The 25,769-nt window shown below is 35.0% G+C and overlaps 1 protein-coding gene across 5 annotated transcripts in view; it reads left to right on the top strand.

The window, feature by feature from the left end:
- Positions 1 to 25,769, top strand: part of Crppa (CDP-L-ribitol pyrophosphorylase A) — a 332,294-nt gene that overhangs the window by 28,459 nt on the left and 278,066 nt on the right. For 4 of the 5 annotated variants that reach the window (XM_046463640.2, XM_046463641.2, XM_046463639.2 and 1 more), the window contains exon 3: positions 11,289 to 11,438. The exons of the other annotated variant lie outside the window; for it this stretch is intronic. In XM_046463640.2, coding sequence (XP_046319596.1) covers positions 11,289 to 11,438 — 150 coding nt within the window. The remainder of the gene's footprint in view (positions 1 to 11,288; positions 11,439 to 25,769) is intronic. 5 annotated transcript variants of the gene reach the window in all.

Raw genomic sequence — 25,769 nt, 5'->3', positions numbered from 1 at the left:
TAACAGAAAATCCGTTTCCAAACTTGTATCAACTTATAATTTCGTCAATGATTTGCAATAGGAATTTGAGCTGCCCTGCATCCTCACGATTACTTAATATTGTTAGGCTTATTTTTTTCCCATTAAAGTTATTGGGAAATGCTTTCCCTCGATCTTAAATTAGCATTTTGTTAATAGGTGGGATATTTATTCATATCTGTGGACTTCAGATATTCTTACTGAAATGTGCATGTCTTTTGTCTTCTACTTTTTAAATACTGTGCTATAGGAACTATGACAACTGACACTTGGATACTAATACTTGGCCAGTTTTATGCTATGTTCTGTAAATAGTATTTTGTGATGAAAAACATTTTTTTTTTGTAAAAGGAAGACATTAGTAATTTTTACTTTATGACTTTTGTATCTGGTTTGATTTTTTTTTTTTTTTTTTTTTTTCCTTGTACTGAGGTCATGAATTATTAGTCATTTTTCCTTTAAAAGTGTTAGGAATGTAAAATTTAAAACTTACTTTTTGGAGACCAATTTCATTTTTATTTGAAAATGTAACTCACTGTTCCAGCACTATTTATGGAACAATCTCTTCCTTACCCTGCACCTCAGTCATGTATTGAGTTTCTATGTATGCCTGGGTCTGTTGGGACTCTTACCATTGGTCTATTTTTCCTACACTGTCTTGATCACTATAGCTGTCTAATAACTCTCCATAACTGCTAGCTCAAGAAACCCCACCCCCATTTTCTTAACACTTCTTTAACTACTTCTATGGTCCAGTTTTTTTTAAATGATATACATATTTGTGTATCCTAAAATTTTAGAGATCTTTAAGTGTTTTCTAAGAAGTAGTTTGCTTAATCATTTATCCATGTGTGTCAAGCATTTGAAAATCATTTAGGCAGTTAGAGGCTCCCACCCTGTCTCTGGAACTCTGGGTCTACTACCTCCAGTATTTTTCATTACCTTATCTTGTAATCATGGTTGTGTTTATCAGCTATGTGTACTAGATCCTTAACAATTGTCTCCTTTTTGTCTGAATCATTAGAACTTTAGGCTAGGTACTATGAAGAAGGTGTTAAACAAATCCTTTTTTAAAAACAAACAGTATAAATAAAGGAATTGTCATGAGAAAAGAGATATCTGAATCATGTTTCCCCTTCTCCCTGGAAACTCCTTGGAACCAGTGAAGTGCTTGACTTATGTGAGGAGAAAACAATTTCAGCACATGCCACTCAGAGGAGTAGACAGATTTATTTAGGAAAGCAGATAACACATTCAAGGGAGAATGCAGGCTAGCTCGAGAGAGAAATGTGTTTTTGGGGTTCCCAGCTCCTCTTTTAAAGGAAGCTCGATGATGGGTGCATATGAAAAGTATGTAAAATGATACCAGAATGTAGTTATATTCATTATTTAAAAGTTGGATAAGTTTTACATGAACTAGATCATAGAATGAAAGTGGGACCACAGTAAGAATCTAAAATGACTATCTACTCATATGCACTGCTGAAATCGATGCTTTCTGCATATGTGACTGTATTGTGGATATTTTGGATGAATATTTGACAATATTCTGCCATCTTTTCAAATTGGTGTTGCTATTTTTGTTTGGGAAATAGCCATCAGATACCTATTATTCTGTAGGAATATGACTGCTGTTAGGGAGACGTGGAACTCTTAGATTTTGGGGATGGGGTGTGGGCATTCCTTAAAAATAGAATTTTAAAGCTAGAGAGGCCTGTAATAAAACACATGGTTAAGGTTTTTCATTTCGTAGACAATAATAAACTGGCTAAGATGTTATATGCACTTAAAGGCTCATTTTTGCCACTTAATAGAACTTCTATATGTCATTTTATTATTTTTGTGTGGTGCTGGGGATTGAATCCAGGGCTTTGTGCATGTGAGTGAGGCAAGCACTCCACCAACTTAGCTATACCTCTAGCCCCAAAACTTTGATTTTAATGTTATAGTTGAGATGTTTATTTTGAATCGACTGGCAACATTCATTAGGTATTTTGGATATACAGATTCATAGCTGAAGAGAGACTGGGCCAGAAATACGCTCAGAAGTTTTCATATAGATGGTGTTTGAAATTCATGGGACTTGTGTTTGTCTATAGGTGAGTATAGATGGAGAAGTCTGGGATCTCAGCTATATATGACTTTACCATTTAAAAATTTTAGGATATAGTAGTAGTATGAAAAGAAAGAATGCTTGCAAATGTTTTGAAAAGCCAAGCTAACACTCTGAAAATGTAAGAATTACAATTGTATTTGGCAATGTGGGTTATTGTTGACCTTGGTAAATATATTTTTGTCCAGGAGGTAATATCCTGATTAAAGTAGATTCTAGGAATTTTGGGAGGAAAGAAACTGGAGATATAAGATAGTGTAGATAATTTAGTTTTGGTTCACACATGGGTAAAGAAATTTGTGAGCTAGAGAAAGATATATGATCAAAATAGGACAGATTTAATGTTTGTAAATGTGCTAGCATGTTTGTATGCTACTGGTAATTCAATAGAGTTGTAGAAATTGAGAAAGGATATAAAGAGACTATTGATATATAGGAGCACTTGAGAGTAAATGGGTAATGGTATATAAATGTAGATGCTGGCCCTTAGGAGCAGGATTTTTTTTTTTTTTTTTCAGAGTATAACTTTTGAACTTTTCAGTTAAACTTACTCCTATTTTGGTTTTGATGGATTTTTTTGATGGATTTTTGATGGTTTTGATTTTGGTAAATGGATTTTTTGAATTTTTTTGTGTACTATACAGAAATAAGATTGATTTTTATACATTTAGCTTATTCTATGTCTTTCTGAATTTATTCTAACAGTTGTTTAAAGAGTTCATAAGGGGTATCTATTGTAAAATGCTGCCATCTGCAAATAGAGAAAGTTTTATTTCTTTTGGATAGCTTCCATTACAATTTTTCAGTTAATTTTCCTGGCTAAAATTTCCATTACTGTTCAATAAAAGTGTAACAGTAGATTTTCTTGTCCTTTTCCTGATCATAAAAGGAGAACATTCTGTCTTTCACCATTAAGTGAGTTTTTCATAGATGCTGTTTATCAGATTAAGTTCTCTTCTGTTTCTAATTTGTGTACTTTTTTCATGATTTTGTATTTTGTGCAATTTTCTGCATATATTAAAATGTTCACGTGCTTTGTCCTTTATTCATTACTCTGTGTGTGTGTTGACCTAGCATTGCTGGAATAAATCCATTTGGTCATGTGTGTAATACCTTTTATTTGTTGCTGAATTTGTTTTGTAACTACAGTCCGCCTCCATATTCTTAGGTTGCACATTATAGATTCTACCAACTGCAGGTGGAAAATATTTGGAAAAAACTGCACTCATACTGAACACATGAAAACTACTTTTTGTTGTTCTCTCAACAACATAGCATAGCAACTATTAACATAACATTTATGTTGTACTAGGTACTATGAAGTAGCTAGAGATTTGTTTTAGTCAGCTTTTTTGCTGCTGTGATGAAAAGACCAGACCAAAACAACTATAGAGGAGGAAAAGTTTATTTAAGGACTCAGTTTCAGAGGTCTTAGACCATAGAAGGCCAGCTCCATTCTTTGGTGCTCAAGGTGAGGCAGAACACAATTGAGGAAGAGTGTGGAAGAGAAGCAGCCCATGTCAGAAAGTAGATTCCGCTCTGCAGATACAAAATATATACCCATAGCCACATCCCGCAATAAACCACTTCCTCCAGCCACACTGCCCCTGCCTCCAGTTACCACTCAGTAATGCCATCAGATGAATTCATTGATTAGGTTAATGCTGTAACCCAGTCATTTCTCAAAACCTTCTTGCATGGTCTCACCTGTGAGCTTTTGGGGGACACCTCACATCCAAACCATAACAAGATTTAAAGTACATGAGAGGATGAGTGTAGTTATGCAAATATGTTGAAATTTATATAGCAGACTTGAGCATTCAGGGATTTTGGTATGCTCAGGCTGTTCTGGAACCAATTCTCTAAGGATATGGTGTGGTGAGACCTATTTTGAGGATATTTGTACATTCATAAGTATATTGGTCTGTAGTTTTATTTCCTTGTGATGGCTTTTTTTTTTTTTTTTGCATTAGGCAATACTAGTTTTACAAAACGTGTTGGAAAAGTTCTAAGTTTTTTTTTTTTTTAAAAAAACTTTATAAGGAGTTAATGCTGTTTTTTTTTTTAAAACATTTTTTTTTTTTTTTGGCAATAACCAGTGAAGCCGTGCGGTGACTTTTCACTCTGGGATGTTTTTAAATTCTTAGTGCCGTAGATCTAATCTGACTTTACAATCTTGAATTTAGTCATTTCATCTATTCTCTAATTTGTTGAAATTCAGTTGTTTATAGTGACATTTGTATCAATCTTATATGAAAATATTTTCACTCCTGATTTCACTAATTTCTTTTTTTGGTTACTAAAGTTTTACTGGTTCTTTGTTTTCCAAGAATCATATTTTAGTTTATTTCTTAAAGAAGTCAATAATTTATTTCTGCTCTCATCTTATGTCTGCCTTAGGTGTAATTTTCTTTCCAGTGTCTTTAAGTAGAAAGTTACAATTTTGACTTGTTTTCTTTTATACAGGTACTTTTAAAAATTTGCATTTATGGTCTGCTTTAGGTGCATTCATTAAATGTTTTCATATTGTCTATATTTTCATCTCAAAGTGTTTTTATTTTCTCTAGTGACTTATTTGATTCATATTTTTTTAGTAGTGATTTTTCTACTTCCACATATTGGTAAAATTCTCAAATTGATTTTTAGTTTCATTCTATCCTAAGCAGAGAAACTGCTTAGTATAATTATAATTCTTTGACACTTATTGAGTCTTGTTTTATGGCCCACCAGTCTGTGCTAGATAATATTCCATGTGCACTTAAGAACCTGTGTTTTGGTATTGTTGGGTGGTGTGTTGGATGGATGTCTGTTAGGTTTGTTTGGTTTATGGTGTATTTCAAGTCTTTTATTTCCATGTTGGTCTGCTTCATTCTATCATTTATTGAAAATGGGTTATTGATGTTGCCAACTGTTGATTTCTCTGCTCAGTTTAGTTTTTTCATGTGCTTTGAGGGGTCTGTTAGGTGACTGTTCAATTCTTAAATGTTCTTGATGGATTTACCCTTTTCTTTATAAGATAGCCCTACTTACTAATATTATAAAAAATTTAAGTATATACTACATATGAATATTTTACAGTCTTTTATGTTTAATCTATTTGTATCTTTTCCAATTATATATCCTGAAGATGGCATATAGTTGCATTTAAAACAAAAATCCTGTTTGGCAAATTTTGCCTTTTGATTGAATTGTTAAATCCATACATATTTAATGTATTATATAGTTGGATTTATGCCTGCCAGTTTGCATTTGATTTTTCTTGTATTGTGTTTTTGATCTCTACTGCTTGCTTCGGTATTAGAGGACTATTTTATTTAATGTAGATTATTTTATTCTAATTTGTTATTCATGAGAGTAGAATGCATTTTGACACATACATAAATGGAGTATAACTTCTCATTGTACATGAAGTAGAAGCATACTGATTGTGTAGTCATGTATGTACACAGGGTAATGACGTCCAATTCAATTCTACTATCCAATTCTATCCTTCCTACTCCTACCCTCCCTTCACTACCTTCTGCCTAATTCAAAGTACCTGAGTTCTTTCCTAGCCCCACTAACTTATTATGAATTAACATCCCCATATCAGAGGATTGGTTTATTTCACTTACCATGATATTCTCCAGATCTATCCATTTACCTGCAAATGCCATAATTTCATTCTTCTTTATAGCTGAGTAACATTCCATTGTGTATCTATACCACATTTTCTTTATCCAGTCATCTGTTGAAGGGCATCTAGGTTGGTTTGATAGTTCAGCTATTTTGAATTGAGCTGCTGTAAACATTGATGTGGCTGTGTCACCGTAGCATGCTGATTTTAAGTCCTTTGGGTATAAACCAAGGAGTAGGATAGCCAGGTCAGATGGTGGTTCCATTCCAAGTTCTCTAGGAATATCGACACTGCTTTCCATAAATGTTGCATCAATTTTCAGTCCCACCAGCAATGTATGAGTGTACCTTTCCCCCCACATCCTTATCAATGTTTTTTGTTTGTATTCTTGAAAATTGCCATATTAGGGGGCTGGGTTTGTGGCTCAGTGGTAGGGTGCTTGCCTAGCACATGCAAGGCCCTGGGTTTGTTCCTCAGCACCAAATAAAAATAAATAAAGGTATTGTGTCCAACTACAACTAAAAAATAAATATTTAAAAAAAATGCCATATTGACTGGGATGAGATGGATCTAAGTGTTTTTGATTTGTATAGAGGAATATTTTCTATTGGAACATTTAAATCCTCTAATTACTTAATTTTTTGTTACATTCTGAGGTTTCTCTGGATCCCACAATAATGCTATCTTAATTCGAGTGAGCTATAGAAGCATTATTCTTATATTGCTGTATTCTTTCCCCCCAAGTTATTAGTAAGCATGTTACATCTGTATGTGTCAGAAACTCAAATTCATCATCTCAATTATTAGTTTATATTGTTCTTTATAGAAGCTCATAGGAGAAAATTGTGTGTGTATAAAGTATCATGTTTGCAATATTCAGTTTATTAGTATGAATTCATTTTCCTATCCACTGTCATTTCCTTACTTCTGTACACCTTTTTCCTATTAAATTCTTTTTTTTTGGTAAATTTTTATTTTTTTTATTTCTAACTTCTATGTCCATAAAAATTTTCTTTTGTCTGATTTTGTTTTTTTTAGTATCTCCAACATAAAATTAAATCGTTCATCAATAATAAGCTTTATTCAGTTTTCTCTAAATTTAACAGAAACTGGTGAGCATTTTTCCTTCTTTAAGAGAAGAGTTTTCATATATTTCCTGTGTTTATATATGAATACAAGACCAGGGTAACTACACATCACGTACAAGCACAAGAATGGGAAATTATACTGCATGTGTATATTCATATGTAAACATCGTAAAGTTATATTCAATTCATTCTACTCTTTTTTTTTCATATTAGCCCAGGTTTTTTTTTAATTTTTTAAAAATTTTTTATTGTTGGTTGTTCAAAACATTACATAGTTCTTGATATATCATATTTCTCACTTTGCTTCAAGTGGGTTATGAACTCCCATTTTTACCCCATATACAGATTGCAGAATCACATCAGTTACACATCCATTGATTTACATGTTGCCATACTAGTGTCTGTTGTATTCTGCTGCCTTTCCTATCCACTACTATCCCCCCTCCCCTCCCCTCCCCTCCCCTCCCCTCCCCTCTTCTCTCTCTACCCCCTCTACTGTCATTCATTTCTCCCCCTTGTATTATTTTTCCCTTTCCCCTCACTTCCTCTTGTATGTACTTTTGTATAACCCTGAGGGTCTCCTTCCATTTCCATGCAATTTCCCTTCTCTCTCCCTTTCCCTCCCACCTCTCATCCCTGTTTAATGTTAATCTTCTTCTCATGCTCTTCCTCCCTACTCTGTTCTTAGTTACTCTCCTTATATCAAAGAAGACATTTGGCATTTGTTTTTTAGGGATTGGCTAGCTTCACTTAGCATAATCTGCTCTAATGCCATCCATTTCCTTGCAAATTCTATGATTTTGTCATTTTTTAATGCAGAGTAATACTCCATTGTGTATAAATGCCACATTTTTTTTTTTATCCATTCGTCTATTGAAGGGCATCTAGGATGGTTTCACAGTCTTGCTATTGTGAATTGTGCTGCTATGAACATCGATGTAGCAGTGTCCCTGTAGCATGCTCGGTCTATTCCCTATTAAATTCTTTTGTGCTTTGTTTTGGTAAATATTACATTTCAACATATGATAGGCTAATCAATTAACTATTCATTTACTTTTATAATCAGTTCAGGAAAAGGAAGCAATAAGTGTTTTTACTATATTTTTAGATTAGATTTGCTGTTGGGGTGTGTGTGTGTGTGTGTCTGTGTGTGTGTGGTGTGTTTAATCCCTTAGCAAAGCATTCTGTGAATTTCTGTTTTTATTATTTAAATGTTGGCTTTGCTGATTACAAGAATCTCTTATGGATTTTTTCCTTTAGCAATGAATATGTTACCTAACTGTCCAGTTTTCTGATAAGTCAGTTTTTGATCTTATTGCTGATCTTTTGTTAATGATGAATCATTTTCTTGCTGCTTTCATGGTTTTTAATTGCCTTTGGCTTTTAATATTTTGCTATGATACAATGATATATCTTGCTGAAGCTGGCCTTCAAATTGTAATCCTCCTGCCTCACTGTCCTGACTTGCTGCGATTACAGGCATGCACCACTGTGCCCAGCTGATCAGTTTTATTTTGATGACAGGGACGTGGAATAATGTGGTTTTAGCAGGGCTCTTTGAATGTTTCATTCCCTTATCTATTATACTATTTTTTCCTGTTATCATACCTACCTGTTAAACTCGTTTCATTGTCTCCTAATAGCTCAAATTTATTTGTGATATTGCTTGGGACATAATTGCTCTACTCCCATGCATTTAAACAGTTCCCTTTGCTATGATATAATGATATTGTTGTAGAAACAGATGAGGCAAGGCATCAAAGATAGCAGGAAATAGTTTTATTTGGCTGTAGCCAGGTTCAGAGGGCACAGCTTCGGCTGTAATCAGACAATCCACTGAACTCCAAGTTCAGGTAGTTTCAGAATTGTATACCCAGCATGTAAGGGGAGGGGCGTAGAAGTTCACATAAAAGCAGATTTTTTCTTTCACTGTTCTGGGCAGGTTAGCCCTTCAAGGTCAAACTTGAGAAAGGGAGAGCTGCTTCTCCCCTTTCTTTCCTCCCCCTGTCAGCTGTTACCATGGAGCCCAATTGGTAACTTCTGTTATCTTAGAAATGTAGACATCTTTGTGAAGCCCAGCTCAAGGCCAGAGGCCTTTTTTACACATTTCTACAAACTACTGGATACATGTTTGTGGAAAAACTAGAAAGGGCGTGCCCAGCACCTGGAGTGCTGATTTCTTCCAGGCCAGTGGCCAAGTAAGACAGGGCAACGCGAAAATAGGAAGTTTATCTATATTGAGCTCTTTTGTAGAGACCGTTTTGCTGACAGTCCTAAAATTGGCCATGGTGAAGATTTCTGGAGAAGCCCATTTCAGACTTTTCTGTGGAAAAAGGGGGTGCCACTATAATATATCTTTCTGAAGTTGGCCTTCAACTTATAATCCTCCTGCCTCATCCTCTCAAGTTGGTTTTGGGGGCTGGTTTGGGATTTGTTCTGATCCCTGAGTACCCAATTTCTAATTGGCCTATAGTTTGGTTATCTACATGAAAGCAAAAAACCACTCTCCTCTTAATTGCTTACCATGATAATTAAATTTCTTTTAAGAGTGCATTTTGCATTTAGGCTTGAATCTCCCTGAACTCAGTTTCAAATAAACTTAGTTCCTTTGAAAAGCATCATAGATATCTATTCTTAGACCTTTTTTCTCCACTTTGAAAAAAATCACTACATTCATTAATGCTCTGAAACTGTGGATGGGGTGTCTCTTATAAAGACACCCCCACAACGGAAGATTCTAGCCGTCGTCTTGCTCTCTTCCTGGCATACAATTGCTGTCCTATATGTGAGCTAGAGAATCTCTTACCTACACTTGCCCAGATTTTAGTCTATGTAATAGTATTGAGGCGAATGGGTAATGCTGGCATTGTGGCCCTCCTCTTGGAGGAGATGGAGCCCCATTTTAAAAAAATTCTGCCTATACCCAGTAGGGCTGTATCACACTGAGCTGGGGGAAGGCCTGGGAAAGAAACGGGGCACAGATAAAGACATGCTATGAACACTTTAAAAAAATAAAAAATCTTCTGATTTTCAGTGTTACTTCAACTGCTGAATATCTTGGGGAAAATTCTTAGTCTTTAAATGGTTTTTATAAACAAAATTATCTTTCACTAGTTTGCTGGCAGAAAGTCTGCAGAGCCCCTCACACTGTCATTTTGAATATCTCATGTTCTCCGTTTGCTCTATTTTTAACTTCATAGTCTGCAATACAATTCCAATAGTACCTACAAGTAGTTGCAGAGGAAATTTAAATTTTGCCTTAAAAAGCAATGTCCATTTATGGGTATTTGTGTTTCCTTTCTGTCTTGTTTTCTAACCCCTAGCAGGTGTTAGGCTTGTCCACTTGGCTTTGCTCTTTATCTACTCTTCACCTAGTTGGAATACTCTTCACTATTTCCTATGTCATTCCCAGCTGTCTCGTTTTTGCATTTATGCCTAGGCTCCAGATTTCCACTGAGGCACTGGAAATGGTGATGCAATTTGTAAACTGTCTACTTGGCTCATATACAAGCTTTGATTTTTCAGCCAGTCCCTTGGCTTTTGTAAACTGGCATGTGGGCTTTATCTTACTCAGATGTTAGTCTCTTCAAGAGAACACTTGTTCTATTTGTGCATTGGCTTCATGTGCTATGAAGCTCATGTAACCATTGCAGAAGAAAGAACATTTTGAAGTCGATATAAGATCAGCTTAACAGCCTACCACAGAAATTTATTTTAAGGCAACTTCATTAAGGTAACTCTCTGGTAATGCCATTCAAGACTTTGTTACAAACAAGACCCTAATAAAAATAAAACTGTCAGACATAAAGGTGTCTTTATTTTTTTTTAAATAAAGTTCAGATCCAACTATTGAGACAGAACTTTGATCATAGTAATTAAAATCATTGGACATGTTGCCTGAGGAACTTTGCATGGAGATTTTATGTCTGAAAGGAACTGTTTTCAAAGGAATAAGACATAAATTCATTGTGTGGGTTGTTTTGTCTCATTGTGGGGATCTTAGGGAGTTTGTTTCCTTAAATGATCTAATGTGTAAATTAAATGTTCTGGAGGCACACTAACAAGTAAACATCAGTTTATAACTCAGTTTCATAATTGTTTTTTTCCTGCCCATCTTCGGGGAATACCCAATTTTATCTTAGCATCCTTTTAGGGCATTGATCTCAATGATCTGTAATAAAAAGGACTTGAACCTACAATGAAAATAATAATTCCATTTACCAAGAGGTAGAAATTATTATCATTGTAGAACATTATCATGGTAGAACTCATTACTGACCTGAGATAATTGACTTGCAAACTGGAGAAAGCTTTGTTTAGACGTTTTCTTGAGATAGCTTGTTGAGGGTTTGAATAATCTGTTTTTGTGAAAGTGAGATTCAGAATCTGGAGTTTACTTTAAAATGCTCCATAGGCGAAATAAGTGTGTGATTGACTCTTGTTTGTTCTTTAGGCAGCAGGAGCAGTTAGACCTCTCGTATCTACCGTCATCAGTCCCTCTGCTGATGGTTGCTTAGACCACTCGCTAGAACGTGCCAGACACAGAGCAAGTGAAATGCCACAGGCTTTTCTGTTTGATGTGATTTATGAAGCATATCAGCAGGTAAGAATCCTGGCTTTTTAAGAAAGCTCTGACTATGCCATGGTTATCCCAAACTATGTCTACTCTTGGAAAATTTATAGAAGAATTCATAGAACTTAGCATTTAGTTGTATTCTAGGCAAGATATATTATAGTGAAGTAGTACCAATATGCAGCTGGCTCACAAGAGTCACAGGCCATTTGGAGGAATGCATTTGGAGGCTTCCCTTTGTTCTCTCCCTCCCCTGAAGGGGTAGCAATACACCCCTAACTCCGAGCAATGAAAATCCTGCAACACTTGCACAAGGTTTCTCCCCAGCAAAACCCATTAGAGACTTAGTGCCCAAGATGTTTATTGAGGTTGATCACCTAGCCATCCCCTGGCTAGCATGTACAAAAATTCCACATTCTCTGAAGAAAAGCAGATGTTCAGCATGAACAATGCTTTTTTTGCAAGCCAGTCTAGGTAGAACATATCAAAACTATCAGTTAACTTGTAGACATTGGCCCAGGACCTACCTTCTTAATGGGTTTTCTTAAGAACAGTAGTCTCAGGCCTGTCATGGTAAATTTTCTGCACAGATGATAAAACATTTTCTTAATTAAAATCTGAGTTAAATGTGACAATTTAAATGTCAAAAAATTTTGTTCATGTTACTGGAATAGCTTTGTTTTCTTTTGTTTGAAAACACTGCTGTACTTTTGTCTTCTTTAAAATATTTTTTTAGTTAGACACAATATCTTTATTTTGTTTATTTTTATGTGGTGCTGAGGCTTGAACCTAGGGCCTCACATGTGCAAGGCAAGCACTATTGCCACTGAGCCACAACCCCAGCCCCTTACATAGTTTTATTGTCATTCATTTTCAAATTTCAGTAGACAGATATTGAATATCATGTATTGAGCTTGTCAGATTTCTCAATTAGAAAAGTTAGTGTAGCTAATTCAGTGCTTGGCTGATATTAGATGAGCAGTAAATAGTTTGAAATGTATGGACTTTTAAGATTACAAGATAATGGTAATATGAATATTGACTTTTATATTACAAGCATATATAATAGATAAAATTTGGGTAGAGTTTATTCACATATGCTAAATTTTGAATCAGTCTTGGCTTTTGCATCAGTTACTGTTTTAAAACAAGATCATATATATATGAATTCATCTTTATGATAAAAATGTTCCACTGGTGGTCTGACTTACTTAAAATAATTTGGAATATTGGAATTTTTCTTCATGATTTGATCATTAATTATACATACGTTATTATAAATTTGAGTTTTGAGTTCATATGTCCTATTTTATATACTAAATCTCATTGAACTATACTGCTATATTTCTGAGATTAATGGAATAATCTTTCATATAATCATTTGTAATAGAATAAATATGATATAAAATTGGTAGATTTCAGAAGAAAATTTGGGTGTGATTTTATGAGCTTCACATTGAAGTAGCCTTTTTCACCAGCTTTTGTCATACATTTTAAGACACAAGACAACATAAGAAGGTTTGAGAGGCTAGAGAAGGGGGAAACAGGGGCAGCTGTGGTTGGAAAGGACCAGGTTCCATATCCCATAGTGCCCCTAAATGTGGTGATAGAGGCCTCCAGATTGTATCCTGAATGAGACAGCAGTCTTTGGGAATTAACATATAGAGTCTTGTTTGGTATCGCTTTGTCAATCGTGGGACAATAATCTACAGAACAAGGGAAAAGTGAAAAATTATTGTGATCCATAATCAAGGTGATGTGACAATTGGGACAACTTGGATAGTGGAGAATGTACTGTGAAGCCCTTGCATTCTGAATATATTTGAAGGTAAAACTAGGAAAATTAGTAGATTGTACATGGGGCTTCAAAGATAGGGAAGAGTCATAGGCCCAAAGATTTGCTTTAAAAACCTAGAATACAGTTGCTCTTTATTGAAGATTTTGTGGGAGCATATTTGGAATTGAGTTTTGATACACATGAGATTCCTTATAGATGTACAACTGCAAGTGTTAAGGAGATAGTTGAGTATATAAACATAAAGAGCATTAGCTAGGGATAAATGTTTGAGACTTGTCATCATCAGACATTTAATGCTCAAAGGGTTGATTAAGATCTTCGAATGAGTCTGTGTAGAAAGCAGGAGAGCTCAAAAACCAAAGTTTTGAGCTGGAAGTATTGCTGCTGTTAATAAGTTACCAGAAACTTAACAAGCTAAAAGAAGAGAAATTTATTTTCTTATATTTCTGGAGATCAGAAGTCTAAAATCAGTATTTTAAAAATTTAGTTTCTTAGAGCCTTATAGTTATACGTAATAGTTGGGTTCATTTTGATAAAACCATACACTCAAGGAATTTGATTTCAATGTCCCTTTCCTTACTTTCCCTCTATTTTCTTTCCTCTACTGATATTCCTTTTGCTCATTTATTATTTTTTATTTCTTTTTAGTTATACATGACAGTAGAAACTATTTTGATATATTCCATGCTTGTATAAATGTCTTATTCTAATTAGGATTCCTGTCTTATGGATGTACACAATGGTGAGATTCACTGTGACGTACACGTATGTATAGGAAAGTTAGATTCATTCACCCTCTTTCCTATTTCTATCCCCCCTCCATTCCCTATTGTCTAATCCATTGAAGTTCTGTTCTTCTCAACTCCTCCTGCATTGTGGGTTAGCATCCACCTATCAGAGAAAACATTCGACCTCTGGTTTCTTGGGATTGTTTTATTTTACTTAATAATGTAGTCTATGGATCTATCCACTTACCAGTGAATGTCACAACCTTATTCTTCTTTATGGCTGAGTAATATTCCACTGTGTATATCTACCACAATTTCTTCATCTTTTGTTTGTTTTTGGTACTGGGGATTGAACCCAGGGGTGTTTAACAACTGACTCATATCTCCAGCCCTTTTCTCCTTTTTTTTAAATTTGGAGATAGGATCTTGCTAAGTTGCTGAGGTTGGCTTTGAACTCACGATCTTCTTGCTTTAGCCCAACTCGCTGGGATTACAGGCATGTACCTGTAATCTGTTGATGGGCATCTTGGTTGGTTCCATAGTTTATCTGTTGTGAATTTTGTTGCTATAAACAGTGATGTGTCTGTGTCATTGTAATATGCTGTAAAATCAAGATTTGGCAGTGTGGTTTTACTTCATGAGGCTCTCAGAGCCCATTTCTTTGTCTTTCCAGTTCCCGAGGCTGTTTGTATTCCTTGTATCTGACTCTTCTCACGTACTATTGCAGCCTCTTGTTTTCATTGTCACTTCTGCTAGTGCTCACTCTGGTTCTCCTCTCTACCTATTTGAAGGCTTCTTGTGATTACCCCAAGCACAGGGCTCACCTGGATAGTTCAGGATAATCTCTTCACCTGATGCTTAATTTTAATCATATTGTCCAAGTCCCTTTGCCATGTGTTAATGTATTCACACATTTCAAGAATTCTGTTTGTTGAGGGAGACATTACTCTGTCTATCATAGGATAAGACCAATAAGGTAGAACAATGGATGTAGGGACAAGGAGGTAATGTCTTAGAAGTCTAGTGCAGAAAGTGTTTTAAGATTGAAACAATGGTGCATATGGATTTAAAAGAAGTAGTGAGAGAACTGCCCATAAGTCGGCAGATTGAGATCACCAGTGTGTGAAACTTGTGGTAGATACGAAACCCTGGTTAGGGTTGATTTCAATACAGAATAAATAGTAGGTTCAATTTTGAGAGGAACATTTGTGTATAAGAGCAGAAAATTGAAGGGTATAGCTGGAAGCTGTTATAGATTGAGAGTTCTGTTTCCTAAGATGGATGATACAACAGTTTATGGATGCACTGTTGGAGGTGATTCAGCAGGCAGAAAAAGACAGTGCTGGAGTGAAGGGAGTCAGGACCCATAGAGTAGTGGTGTCGAAGTTGATCTTTGCCAGTAGTAGTAATGGCTCCTCTGTAGGAAGAGAAGGAAAGGCAGAGTATGTGGATACAGATGCAGAGAGACTAATGGAGGTGGTGGGAGGATTTACATTTTTTCTTTTTTGTTTTCTTTGATGGTAGGGTACAGGTCCTCAGCTGAGAGTGGGGCAGCTGAGGTGTTGAGGTTTCAGAAAATGGTAAATACTGCCTTTTATTCTTATATTCTTATATTTAGCCTAAAAAATATGCAAAACTGTCCCAAGGACAAAAATGTCAGATCTGTTTTGGGGGCATTTGTGGCAAACTGTAATAAACTTTTAAAAATTGTACAAAGCTACTGAATAATTTAATCATTTATGTGGCCTTGAGATATAGACTCATGTTTGCTTTTTATCAAGGTAAAACTGTCCTTTGTGGAACTCGTGCAGAAAATACATAATAGTGTTTACCAGTTTGCAAAAAGTTGATCAGAAATTGAGCAGTTGTAATGAAGGTCATAGGAAGTTGAATCATCTTTAAAAGAAACACTTATAAGCTGAATAATGGTCATTTTGTGCTGTGGCAAAATAAAAGCAGACGTGTACGGTTGGACATATGGATGACAATTCCTCATCCACTATTGGTGGAAAGTCATAGAAGTCAAGATGCCATTCTGTATGCTCATCTGCTGGCTTGTTAGCCCATGTTTTCTTCTGATTTGTCTCACTCCCTGTGTGTTCTGGCCATACTCGCCTTATTTTAGTTCCTTAAATATGAGAATTTAGTTCCTTAAATATGAGCTTCCTTCTTTTATCTGGAACTTCTTTCTTTCCTATCTTGTTATTTGTCCATTAGATACTAACTTGATGATTGCTCAAGGAACCTTATCCTGCCCTGCACATACTAGTTTAAGCCAACCCATTACATGTTTTCCTGATGTTTTTTTATTTTAATTCCTTTCAAATTGTAAGTAAAAAATCATTTGATATTTCAACTGTAAAACATTGGATGCCTTTCCTACATTGTTAGTCTGGTAAAATACGAATGGCATTTCCTTTTAATCTTTTTATTAACACATTGTATAAATAAATGGGTTTCCCTGTGATATGGCCATATATGCATATTACATACATCAGTGGGATCTGTTTTTCATTCTAATCTCTTCCATAACTGCCTCTGGCCCCTTCACATTATATTCCTTAATAGTCCCTTGTCTCCTTTCAGGTTGTCTTTTGTTTAACTTTTAAAATGTCCACATATGATAGAACATTGATGCTTGCCTTTCTGTATGTGGCTTATTTTGCTTAAGGGGTCCTCCAGTTCAATCCATTTTTTTTTTTCTAAAAAATGACATAATTTCTTTTTTATGGATGAAATACTCCATTATGTATGTTATGGATTAGATCTTGAGTTGTCCTTTAGAGTTCATGGGTTAGGCAATACAGTAATGTTCAGAGGTGAAAAGATTGAATTATGAGGGCTGTAACCTCTTCAGTGTATTAATCCATTTGATGGCTTAATAATTGGACCAGATTATTGGGTGGTAACTGTAGCAGGTGGGATGTGATAAGAGAGTAGATCACTAGGGGCATACTTTTGGGCACTGTATCTTGTCTCCTTTCTGTCTTCCTCTCTTCTCCCTCCCTCCCTTTCTTCTTCTCTCCATCTCTCCCTTTCTCCACTTCCTGGCTGCCATGAGCAGAGAAGCTTTTCTCTACTATAGCCTTCTGTGATGACCTGCCTCACCTCAGGTCCAGAGCAATAGAGTTAGCTGGACGTGGACTGAGACCTCTGAAACCATGATCCCAAAATAAACTTTCTCCTCTTAACTGTTCCGTCAGTTATTTTGATGATAGCAATGCAAAGCTGACAAAGAGAACACCATATATACAGACTTTATCCATTTATCTGCTGCACCCCAGGCCAATTCCATATTTTGGCTATTATGCATAATGGATATGTAGGTGTTCTTTGTAAACTGATTTTATTTCCTTCAGCTATGTACCCAGGCATGTGATAGGTTGATGGAGGTGGGAGGCAGTCATATGGTTTTTAGTTTTGTTTAAGTGCCCTGGGTTCAACCCCTGGTACCAATCACAGAGCCACATCCCCAGTCCTTTTTTCTATTTTATTTAGAGACAGGGTCTCACTGAGTTGCTTAGCGACTCACCATCGCTGAGGCAGGCTTTTAACTCGTGATCCTCCTGCCTCCAACTCCCAAGCTGCTTGGACTGCAGGTGTGTGCCACTGTGCCAGGCATATTAGGTTCTGAATAAGTGTTGACATAATTAGTTTCATGCATGCATAGTTATGCATAGGTAGATGTTTACTTTTTAACACTAATGTCAGTTATATGATCAGCTTTGCATACATCAAAAATGTACACACTTACTAGTTCTAAAACTTTTAAAAAATTCATTTAAGTTTGTACATGTATAGGCAGAGAGTTTGCAAGTAAATTATTGATTTGCAGCACTTTCATAAATGCAAAAAATTCTTATTCTATTTCTGGATCAATTAAATTGTGACATATTCATATGTAAAAGTATTAAAGGGTCACCTAATGTTTATATAGAATTGTTGAGTATTAAAATGATTATAATAGGATCATTATACATTAATATACTAACTATATATTAGCAGTATATGAATGTGTTCTTTGTGATTGCATGTCTAAATCTGTGTGTGTGTGTGTGTGTGTGTGTGTGTGTACCCACAAAGCAGAGATGGATTGCATTCATGGATGCTGAAATGTTGTTGCCTGTCTGGATTAATAATTCAAAGTCATTAAAATCTACAAGGGTGACACTTAAGATACATAAACACTTAATTGCTGTTTTTGATGGGTCTTGGGCTCTTCTGTATAACTAAATATTTGTTTATTGGTTTAAGATCATCTGGGGAGGAAAAACTTGTTTCTTGGGAATTTTTAAATTAGGAATCTTTTCCTTTAGCAGTATCTTAAAGAAAATAACAATGACTATTAAAGAGTAACAAACAAATTGAATAGTGAAAATTATGCAGTCCCCAGGAACTTGAAGAAAAGACTGGTTGAAGATTCTTATTAAATATTCAAATAAAAAATTCTGTCCTGTTCAATTTTAGGAAAAACAATAGACTTTCATACAAAGAAGCTTTTCAAATCACATTAATCTGTTCCTTGAGAAAATTAATGTAGTGGTCACAGATGGTATCCTGGACTTCATTGTTTAGAAGCCTGGCCTCATTTCTAGCATTCAAAGTTTTAGGTACACAGAATTCTTAGGTAATTTGTTAATTACATTTTATGAAAATGCACATTATGAAAAGTATGACAGGATTCACCAGTGAATTAAGGTGTTCATTATGTACTTTGCTTTGATATCCTAGACTTTACTGTAGGAACATATTTACATGTTACACTTAATGGAAATTGAGAATCTGTATTTTAAAAATCACTGCCTATTTAATTTCAAAGGATAAAAATACCTTTAGTCAGACCACCTTTTTCCCCAAATTTTTAAAAATTCTTGTCATGTCTCTGGGTTTTGAAACATAACTATAAAACTCAAGGAATATATCAGGAATTCCTGTTCTTAGTACATAGTTTGCCAATGTTCCACTGAATTACAATAAATAAAACCTGTTTCTTGCATTAAGTGTCAACATACCTGAGCTTCAGATGCTCAGTTAACTACTTTTAAAGATGGAATTTTATGAAAAGTATCCACCAAACATAATTCTCAGAAGTTTATCTATATTTTTAGAGTATAGTTTCCTATTTTTTTTCCTCACTTCAAATCCTGGCTCTTTTCTTCCTTTTTTTTTTTAATTAGAACTTTATAACTATCTGGGTTCATCCCAACAAACTCGTACATGAATGGAAATCTATTTCAGTTCATGATTTCCCCCACCTTCCCTCCCCTCTCATTCTCCTTCCTTTACTCTATTAGGCTTCCTTTCACACATCTATTAATTTGTATTTTGAATCCTAGCTCCTGAAGTGAGGATGAAAATAGACTTTGCTGAGTGTTGAGTTGGGTTTGGATTTGAAGGTCACTATGGGAAAGACGCTCTGACTAAAATCTGGTAGAGACTTGTCACTTGGAGGGTAGGTAAGGAGATAGGAGGAATAAGAGAGTTGTTTAACAAATAGAAATTGAGTAAAGTGTCAAGGAATAAAAGAACTTCAAGGGGAAAGGTGAATGAAAGGAAATATGAGGAATAAATGAGGAAAAATATAGGTATTTAAAGATGAAGCATTCTGAGTAAGAATATAATGGGGGGTTACTTCATGCTTTAAATACAAACCTTGCTGCTTGACTACTGATTTTTTTTTTTAAACTGATATCTGTTATTTTTCCTCCTCCTTCCCCTTCCCCTCCATAACCTTGGGGCAAGCAAGATTAACATTCTTCTGTCCTCAGCTGAGTTATCTGCCCTTTAGCTCACTGCCCACGAGAATAAAGCTCCAGACTTAGAAACTGGAAAAACTGCTCTTTCAAGGATATAAGATTAATTAGATTTGCTGATAATGATACTTGGAAAACATCCCTTGTATTTCTCTTTTAAAAGCCCTCTGCTCCCACTGACAGTTAGAATCACAGCCTCTGAGATGAGAGTCCACTGCATTTTCTCATTTGTTACAAAATCAGTAAAAATTTTTTTTTCCTTTTCCTCAAAACCTTGTCCTCATTATTGGATCACTGTCGGGGAGAGGATCAAACTTTTGGTACTGAGAAAGTGCTAACTTTAATAAGTTAGGTTGAAACATCTGCAAACTTTTGTTGTTCCACATAAATGTCAGTTGCAAACCATAGTACCAGTTGGTGCATCTGACTTGTTAATGAAAACATGATGTATATATTCATGATATTTCACAACATAAAACAAATTTAGAACCTAAGTGGTATGTCTAAAGATTTGAACACTTTACAAAGCCATGTTTTTCTCTACTTGTTATATTTCCCATGGTTTTCTTGTATCATTTTCTACTTTATACATTTTCTTCTTCTACAAGTTATTCTACTAGCTGTACTTATATAGCCATGTTATTGTCTTGGCTTTAGTTTTGGGGAAAAAAAAACATTCTGTGACCTTGGTTGATAGTCTTTAGGTTTAATAACCCTTATGCAGATTCTTAATCATTAGCATAAACCATAATTTTGATATTGCCAAGAACTATGAATTTTAGGTCTTAAAAATACCCCCTTTATCTGCATGTTTTGGTTGTATTTTATTGGTATCTGCTTTTCATTTCACACTTAGATCTTTAATTGATTTGGAGATCACTTTAGTATATTCTGCAATGTAGGGCTCCTTTTTTTTTTTAATCTTTATAAAGTAAACTAGGTTTTCCACTATCATTTACTGAATCATCCATTCTTCTCTAATTTGTACCTCTGTTACACTGCTAATTTGTAATACATATGTAAGTTTGTTTGAGGTTCATTATTCACTGATTTGTTTCTTGTGAAACAAGTTCATTATTTTATTAATTGCTTCCAAAATTGTGTTTTTAGCTTAAGTTCCTTGGCAAATACAGCCTTAGGCAAAGTTTAAATGCTGATACAAGATGATATATTACTGGTCTGGTCATTGCTTCACAAACGAACACAGCTGGTCACTTCATCACATGGGACACATCCAGACAGGTTTATCCAAAAGTGTTCAAATTCTTCACTCCAGTGGAGCATTCTGAGAAACAGAATTCCCCTGCCAGCTCCTTTTGGTTAACATTTCTCCCACAAAGTGAGCTTCTGCTTGCGCTACCCAGCCCCTCCAGTAGAAGGAATGTCAGATCACATGATGGGTACCTTGGTGCTGTACTGGTAGCTAGAGGGAGAAACTAGACAAGACTATGCTCTTAGATACAGAGCTATGTAGGTCCATATGTACTTACTTTTTTAGAACTGGACGGCAGGTGAGACCAAGGGAATCTGAGGCAGCTATCCAATGTGACTGATAATCCATGTACTGATTGTTTTTTTTTAAATAAGTCCGATATCTTGGGTTAAATTCCCTCTGAAAGGTTTTTATTTCAATTATAATCTTGGGGATTAAATTGGTGCCATTAAATTTTAAATTCTCATTTATGAATATTATCTCATTTATTCAGATGTTTTATGTTTTTAGAAGGATTTTACTTTATTGTGTATTAGTAATTTCTTAAATAATAGCTTTATACAATATTTTTTTATTGCACGAATTGATGTTTGCTGTTTTGTTTCCCTTTGGTATGCTGAGGTTATAACAGGCAAACTTATTGAACATACGCTCTTAAGTTTGTATTTGAGTATTTTCTATGCAAATGTTCATGTTGAAGATAACCTATTTTCTGTTTTTTTTTTTTTTTTCTGGCTTTATCTAGGACCTTGGTATCATGTTGTAGAATAGCAAGTTTAGTGATTGTTTAATGCATGTCATTGTGAGCATTTTCAAAAATGAGAATTTTTTAAGAGTATGAGATCTGGCATGCTGGTAAAGCTGCAAATTTATTTTCCTTATGTATTATGGAATGGAAAGCTAGACTTTATTGTAGAATCCTTAAAGAACAATACTATCAAAGTCTTAGACTTTTATCCTCGTTTGCACTTGTTTTCTAGGAATCATGTCTTAATAAGATATGAACATCTGTCTTTAGGTTAGATAGATTTCCAGAAGAATCCAATGTGGCTACAGTCCAATTTCAAATGTACAATGCACAGAAAACAAAAGGCAAATGAGGACATAGGATGAGGCAAATGGAGGACAAGACTTAGCCTGTAGGTGGGACACCAAAAATTAATGTCTTTCTGTGGCTTGTCATGAGTTCATGGCATTATACTAGAAAAAAAAGGATCCTAGGAAAAGTTGATAATTGGAAGATTACTGGAAATCTTTTGCTTGTGCCTTTCTCATAAGAAAGGTGGGGAATGGAATGCATGAGAAGAGGCATACAATAGGAACATTTATTCTGTCATAAGGAGTAGGCAAAAGGGCCTCCTGGCACAGTGAAGGGATTTATTTTTTAAAACCCTTATCTCTTTGTTATAGAATTTGGCACGAAAGGCTGCCTTTCTGAATAAATAGTAAAGAACTTGGAGATCCAGTGTCTTTTCTTCTGATTTACTGCAGGATTCTGCCTCTCAAATCGGGTGTTGACTTCTGGTCAACATTAAAAGGTGGCAGGGGTTATAAGGAGGTATGAAAAGTTACACAGATGGACACTGAAGAAATAAATACAAATGTAGTCCAACTCCTGGCTTTGTATGAGGTGAGAGTCAATAGACACTAGGACCCAGGTGATCCTCTGACAGTACTCTAAAGAGTGACAGAGCCACAGATGACCGAGCAATTGTTTGATGGCTGTGTAATCATATCACAAACATTTGTGTGCTAGCAAGGATGTACCACTATGTAGAAGAAATAAAATTCAAAACAAAAAACATTCTGGTTAATTAGAATACTGGGGAAATCTTGTTGGAAATCAGGTTACATTTTGATTTCTTTTAGTTCTGAAGATCTCATTTACTCCTTTGTAACCTGACTGGTGTCTTTATTTGCACTTAGGCAGTACCTTAACAGTGTATGTCCAAAACAAACCTATTTCCTAGGCAGATGTAAGAGCTTCGACTCTGTTTTGGTTATTCTATTTCAGAAAATTGCAGCACAATGAAAAAAGTATCAGATCATGGATATATTTTGTAATGAAGGAATATAGATTTAAAATGATTAATAAGGATTAATAAGGATAATGATTTTACTCATAATTTTAAGTCTTTTAGAAAATGCAGATCTTTACATTGTAATACTGAGTGGACTGGAGCCTCCAGCAGGTACTTGCCCAAACAAGCCACTATTTTGGTGTGTGTCCTCATTATTAGGTCAAACTGCTCTGCCACCCTAGTATCTTAACACCCATACCTCGTTCAAGCAGATTCCTCCAATGATGTTAAACATAAGAAGCAATAAAGATTTTGGGAGTTCAAAATGATCCACTTTTATTTGTAGTTAAGAGACCTTGAACAATAATAGTCATAGACATGAATGGCTCTGGGTCTGTTTCACTTCTGTAAATGAGATATTTAGACTAGATGTTTGAGATTTTCTAGTTCTGACTTCCAAATTTAAAGTTGTAAAGGGCTGGGGAAGGCAGTGATAATCCAGAAAGCATGGAGTGGAGATTCAAGAAACATAGTGTTCATTTGGTTGGTTACATGAACATAATGTGTATAAAATATTCAATTGAAACAGATTGTAATGATAGTGATTCAGTTCAAGTATGAGGAGTTGCAAAGACATTTGCCAGACAAATCACTGCCAGGATAGTTGAAATTGTGTTGAAGAAAAAATCTAAAGAGATTTCATAGTTGGAGAATAGAATGAACTAGGAGGTTCATTTCTATGACAAAATACTGACTTTTTTGTCCAAAGCTCCAGTATGATAGATCCTTAGTTTATAGCACTAAAATGTACTTAACATACATTTCTAGTCACTGACATATTGCTTCCTTCCTGTAAAATAATTCTTAAATATCTCGAATGCATTACTCATTGAGTAAAAGGAAACAATCCCTGTTATGTGGTTCAGAGATGCTTCTCCTTTGCATTGATCACAATTCTGATTTGGGTGTCGTTTTATCTAAATTGCTACTTGCAGCGGAATTCTGTTTCTTCTATTGCTCTTCAATTTGGGAGTTTGTATAGAGTAGGCATTGATCGGGGAGTAATGTTTTCAGTCCATTGAAGCTGTGAGCTAAAATGACCTCTTGAGCCTCACCCAAGCATGTTCTTTCTTTGCTAAACAATGAAATTTTAGACTAATGCCAAGGGAAAGGGAAACTACTTTAAATATTCACTCTGTGAAAGGCCTAGTAACTATTCAGTGACAGTTCCATCTTTGACCTAAGTCAAACTACTTATATGGGGTTAATAGCTGTTAAATGACAAGAAACTGAATCTTACCATAGTGACATGCTTGAGGAACATTTTTGACGATACATGCCTTTAAAACATTAAGATAAATATCTTTTTGATAAGGCTTGGTAACCTGATATGGAAAATCTATAAAGCATATTTCCTTAGCTGGCTAGTGGGGGGATATATTTAGCAGTGCATTTATATTTGCATATTGTCTGCCTTTTTATCTGTGGTTTTCATCTTACAGGATAACTTAGTGGTTTAGTCCTAATGTTGAGTATATTTTTTATATACATACTATAGGGGAAATGAATTTATTTGAAATACAAGAAATAAAACTAATTTCTGATTACTCTAGTTAGGAGGTTTAGGAAACCTCCCATTGTGTATGTTGTGTGTTTTAAGGACATTAAATTCTTTCCTTAAACACTTTTCTCAACCACAGAAGTCTTCAGGGAATCAAAAAACTGCAAGGAAACAATTTTTATTTCTCACTTCTCAGAATAGCTAAACATGAATTTTTTTCCCTTTTCCCCTATGGTAAACTCAAGCCTCTTTGTAAGTTTTTTAAAAATGGAAATGTCTAAAGCTTCCCATAAAGATAGGGAATTGCACCAGATGATGTAACCTACCATAAAATATTAAATGGAATTAAGAGTATCAGGAAGTCACATAGACGTTTTTCCTTTCATTAGAAGTAGGCCAGTCCCTGATTCTGAGGGACTGTGGAATGCATCAGTGCTCTTTGTCTTCAACTGTGTTACAGGTTGTCATGTCGTATCATGTCCTGTGTATACAAAGCAGTGTAACATTATGTAGGGAAAGAAGCTCAACTGTAATTTGAGTGCTGCATTTTTATTAGTTTTTATTCATACCATGGCTTATAAATGCAGATGAGTTTATTAGTTTTATTCATAAAAGGAATGTTCTTGACATCACATTTATATTTTTTTTCTTAGTTGTAATGGACAAATACCTTTATTTTGTTTATTTTTATGTGATGCTGAGGATTGAACCCAGAGCCCTGCACATGCTAGGCAAGTGCTTTACTGCTGAGCCACAACCGCAGCCCCAGACATCATACCTTTTGATAAGAGGGTATTATCTTCAGATTGTTTACTTAAAATGTAATGAGACAATATTTCTAGTGAGCATATCTATTGAAACAATTTAGATTGTTTTCTCACAATCAAGTTTAAATCATATGTAGTGACATCATTTTTTTTTCCCACTGATGTAGCTACTTGCTGCTATCTACGTTTTATTTTGGGTTGACAGGTAATTCTACTTATGAAGTACAATATGTGAATACATGGTGGTATGATCAAATCAGGCTAGCTAACGTTATCTATCACCTCAAATATTTCTATTGTTGTGTGATAGATCTTCATACCTACTTTCTCCTAACTGAAATTTTGTACTTTGCCCAATTTCCCTCCTTTCCCTGTCTTCTGTTACTGAACCAGCTAAGTCTGATAAAAATACTATTCTTTACTCTTAGAGTTCAAATTTTTAGATACTGCATGAAAGGCAGATCACCTGGTATTTGTCTTACTGTATTTAAAAAATCCATTTGTCCTCAATGGCTCTTTC

This window comes from Marmota monax, unplaced genomic scaffold (assembly GCF_021218885.2).
Source record: "Marmota monax isolate L192 unplaced genomic scaffold, Marmota_monax_Labrador192_F-V1.1 WCK01_AAM20220418_F8-fsc00057, whole genome shotgun sequence".
Lineage (NCBI taxonomy): Eukaryota > Metazoa > Chordata > Mammalia > Rodentia > Sciuridae > Marmota > Marmota monax.
Note: the sequence above shows the minus strand (reverse complement) of the source record. Positions and strands in the feature narration are given on the sequence as shown.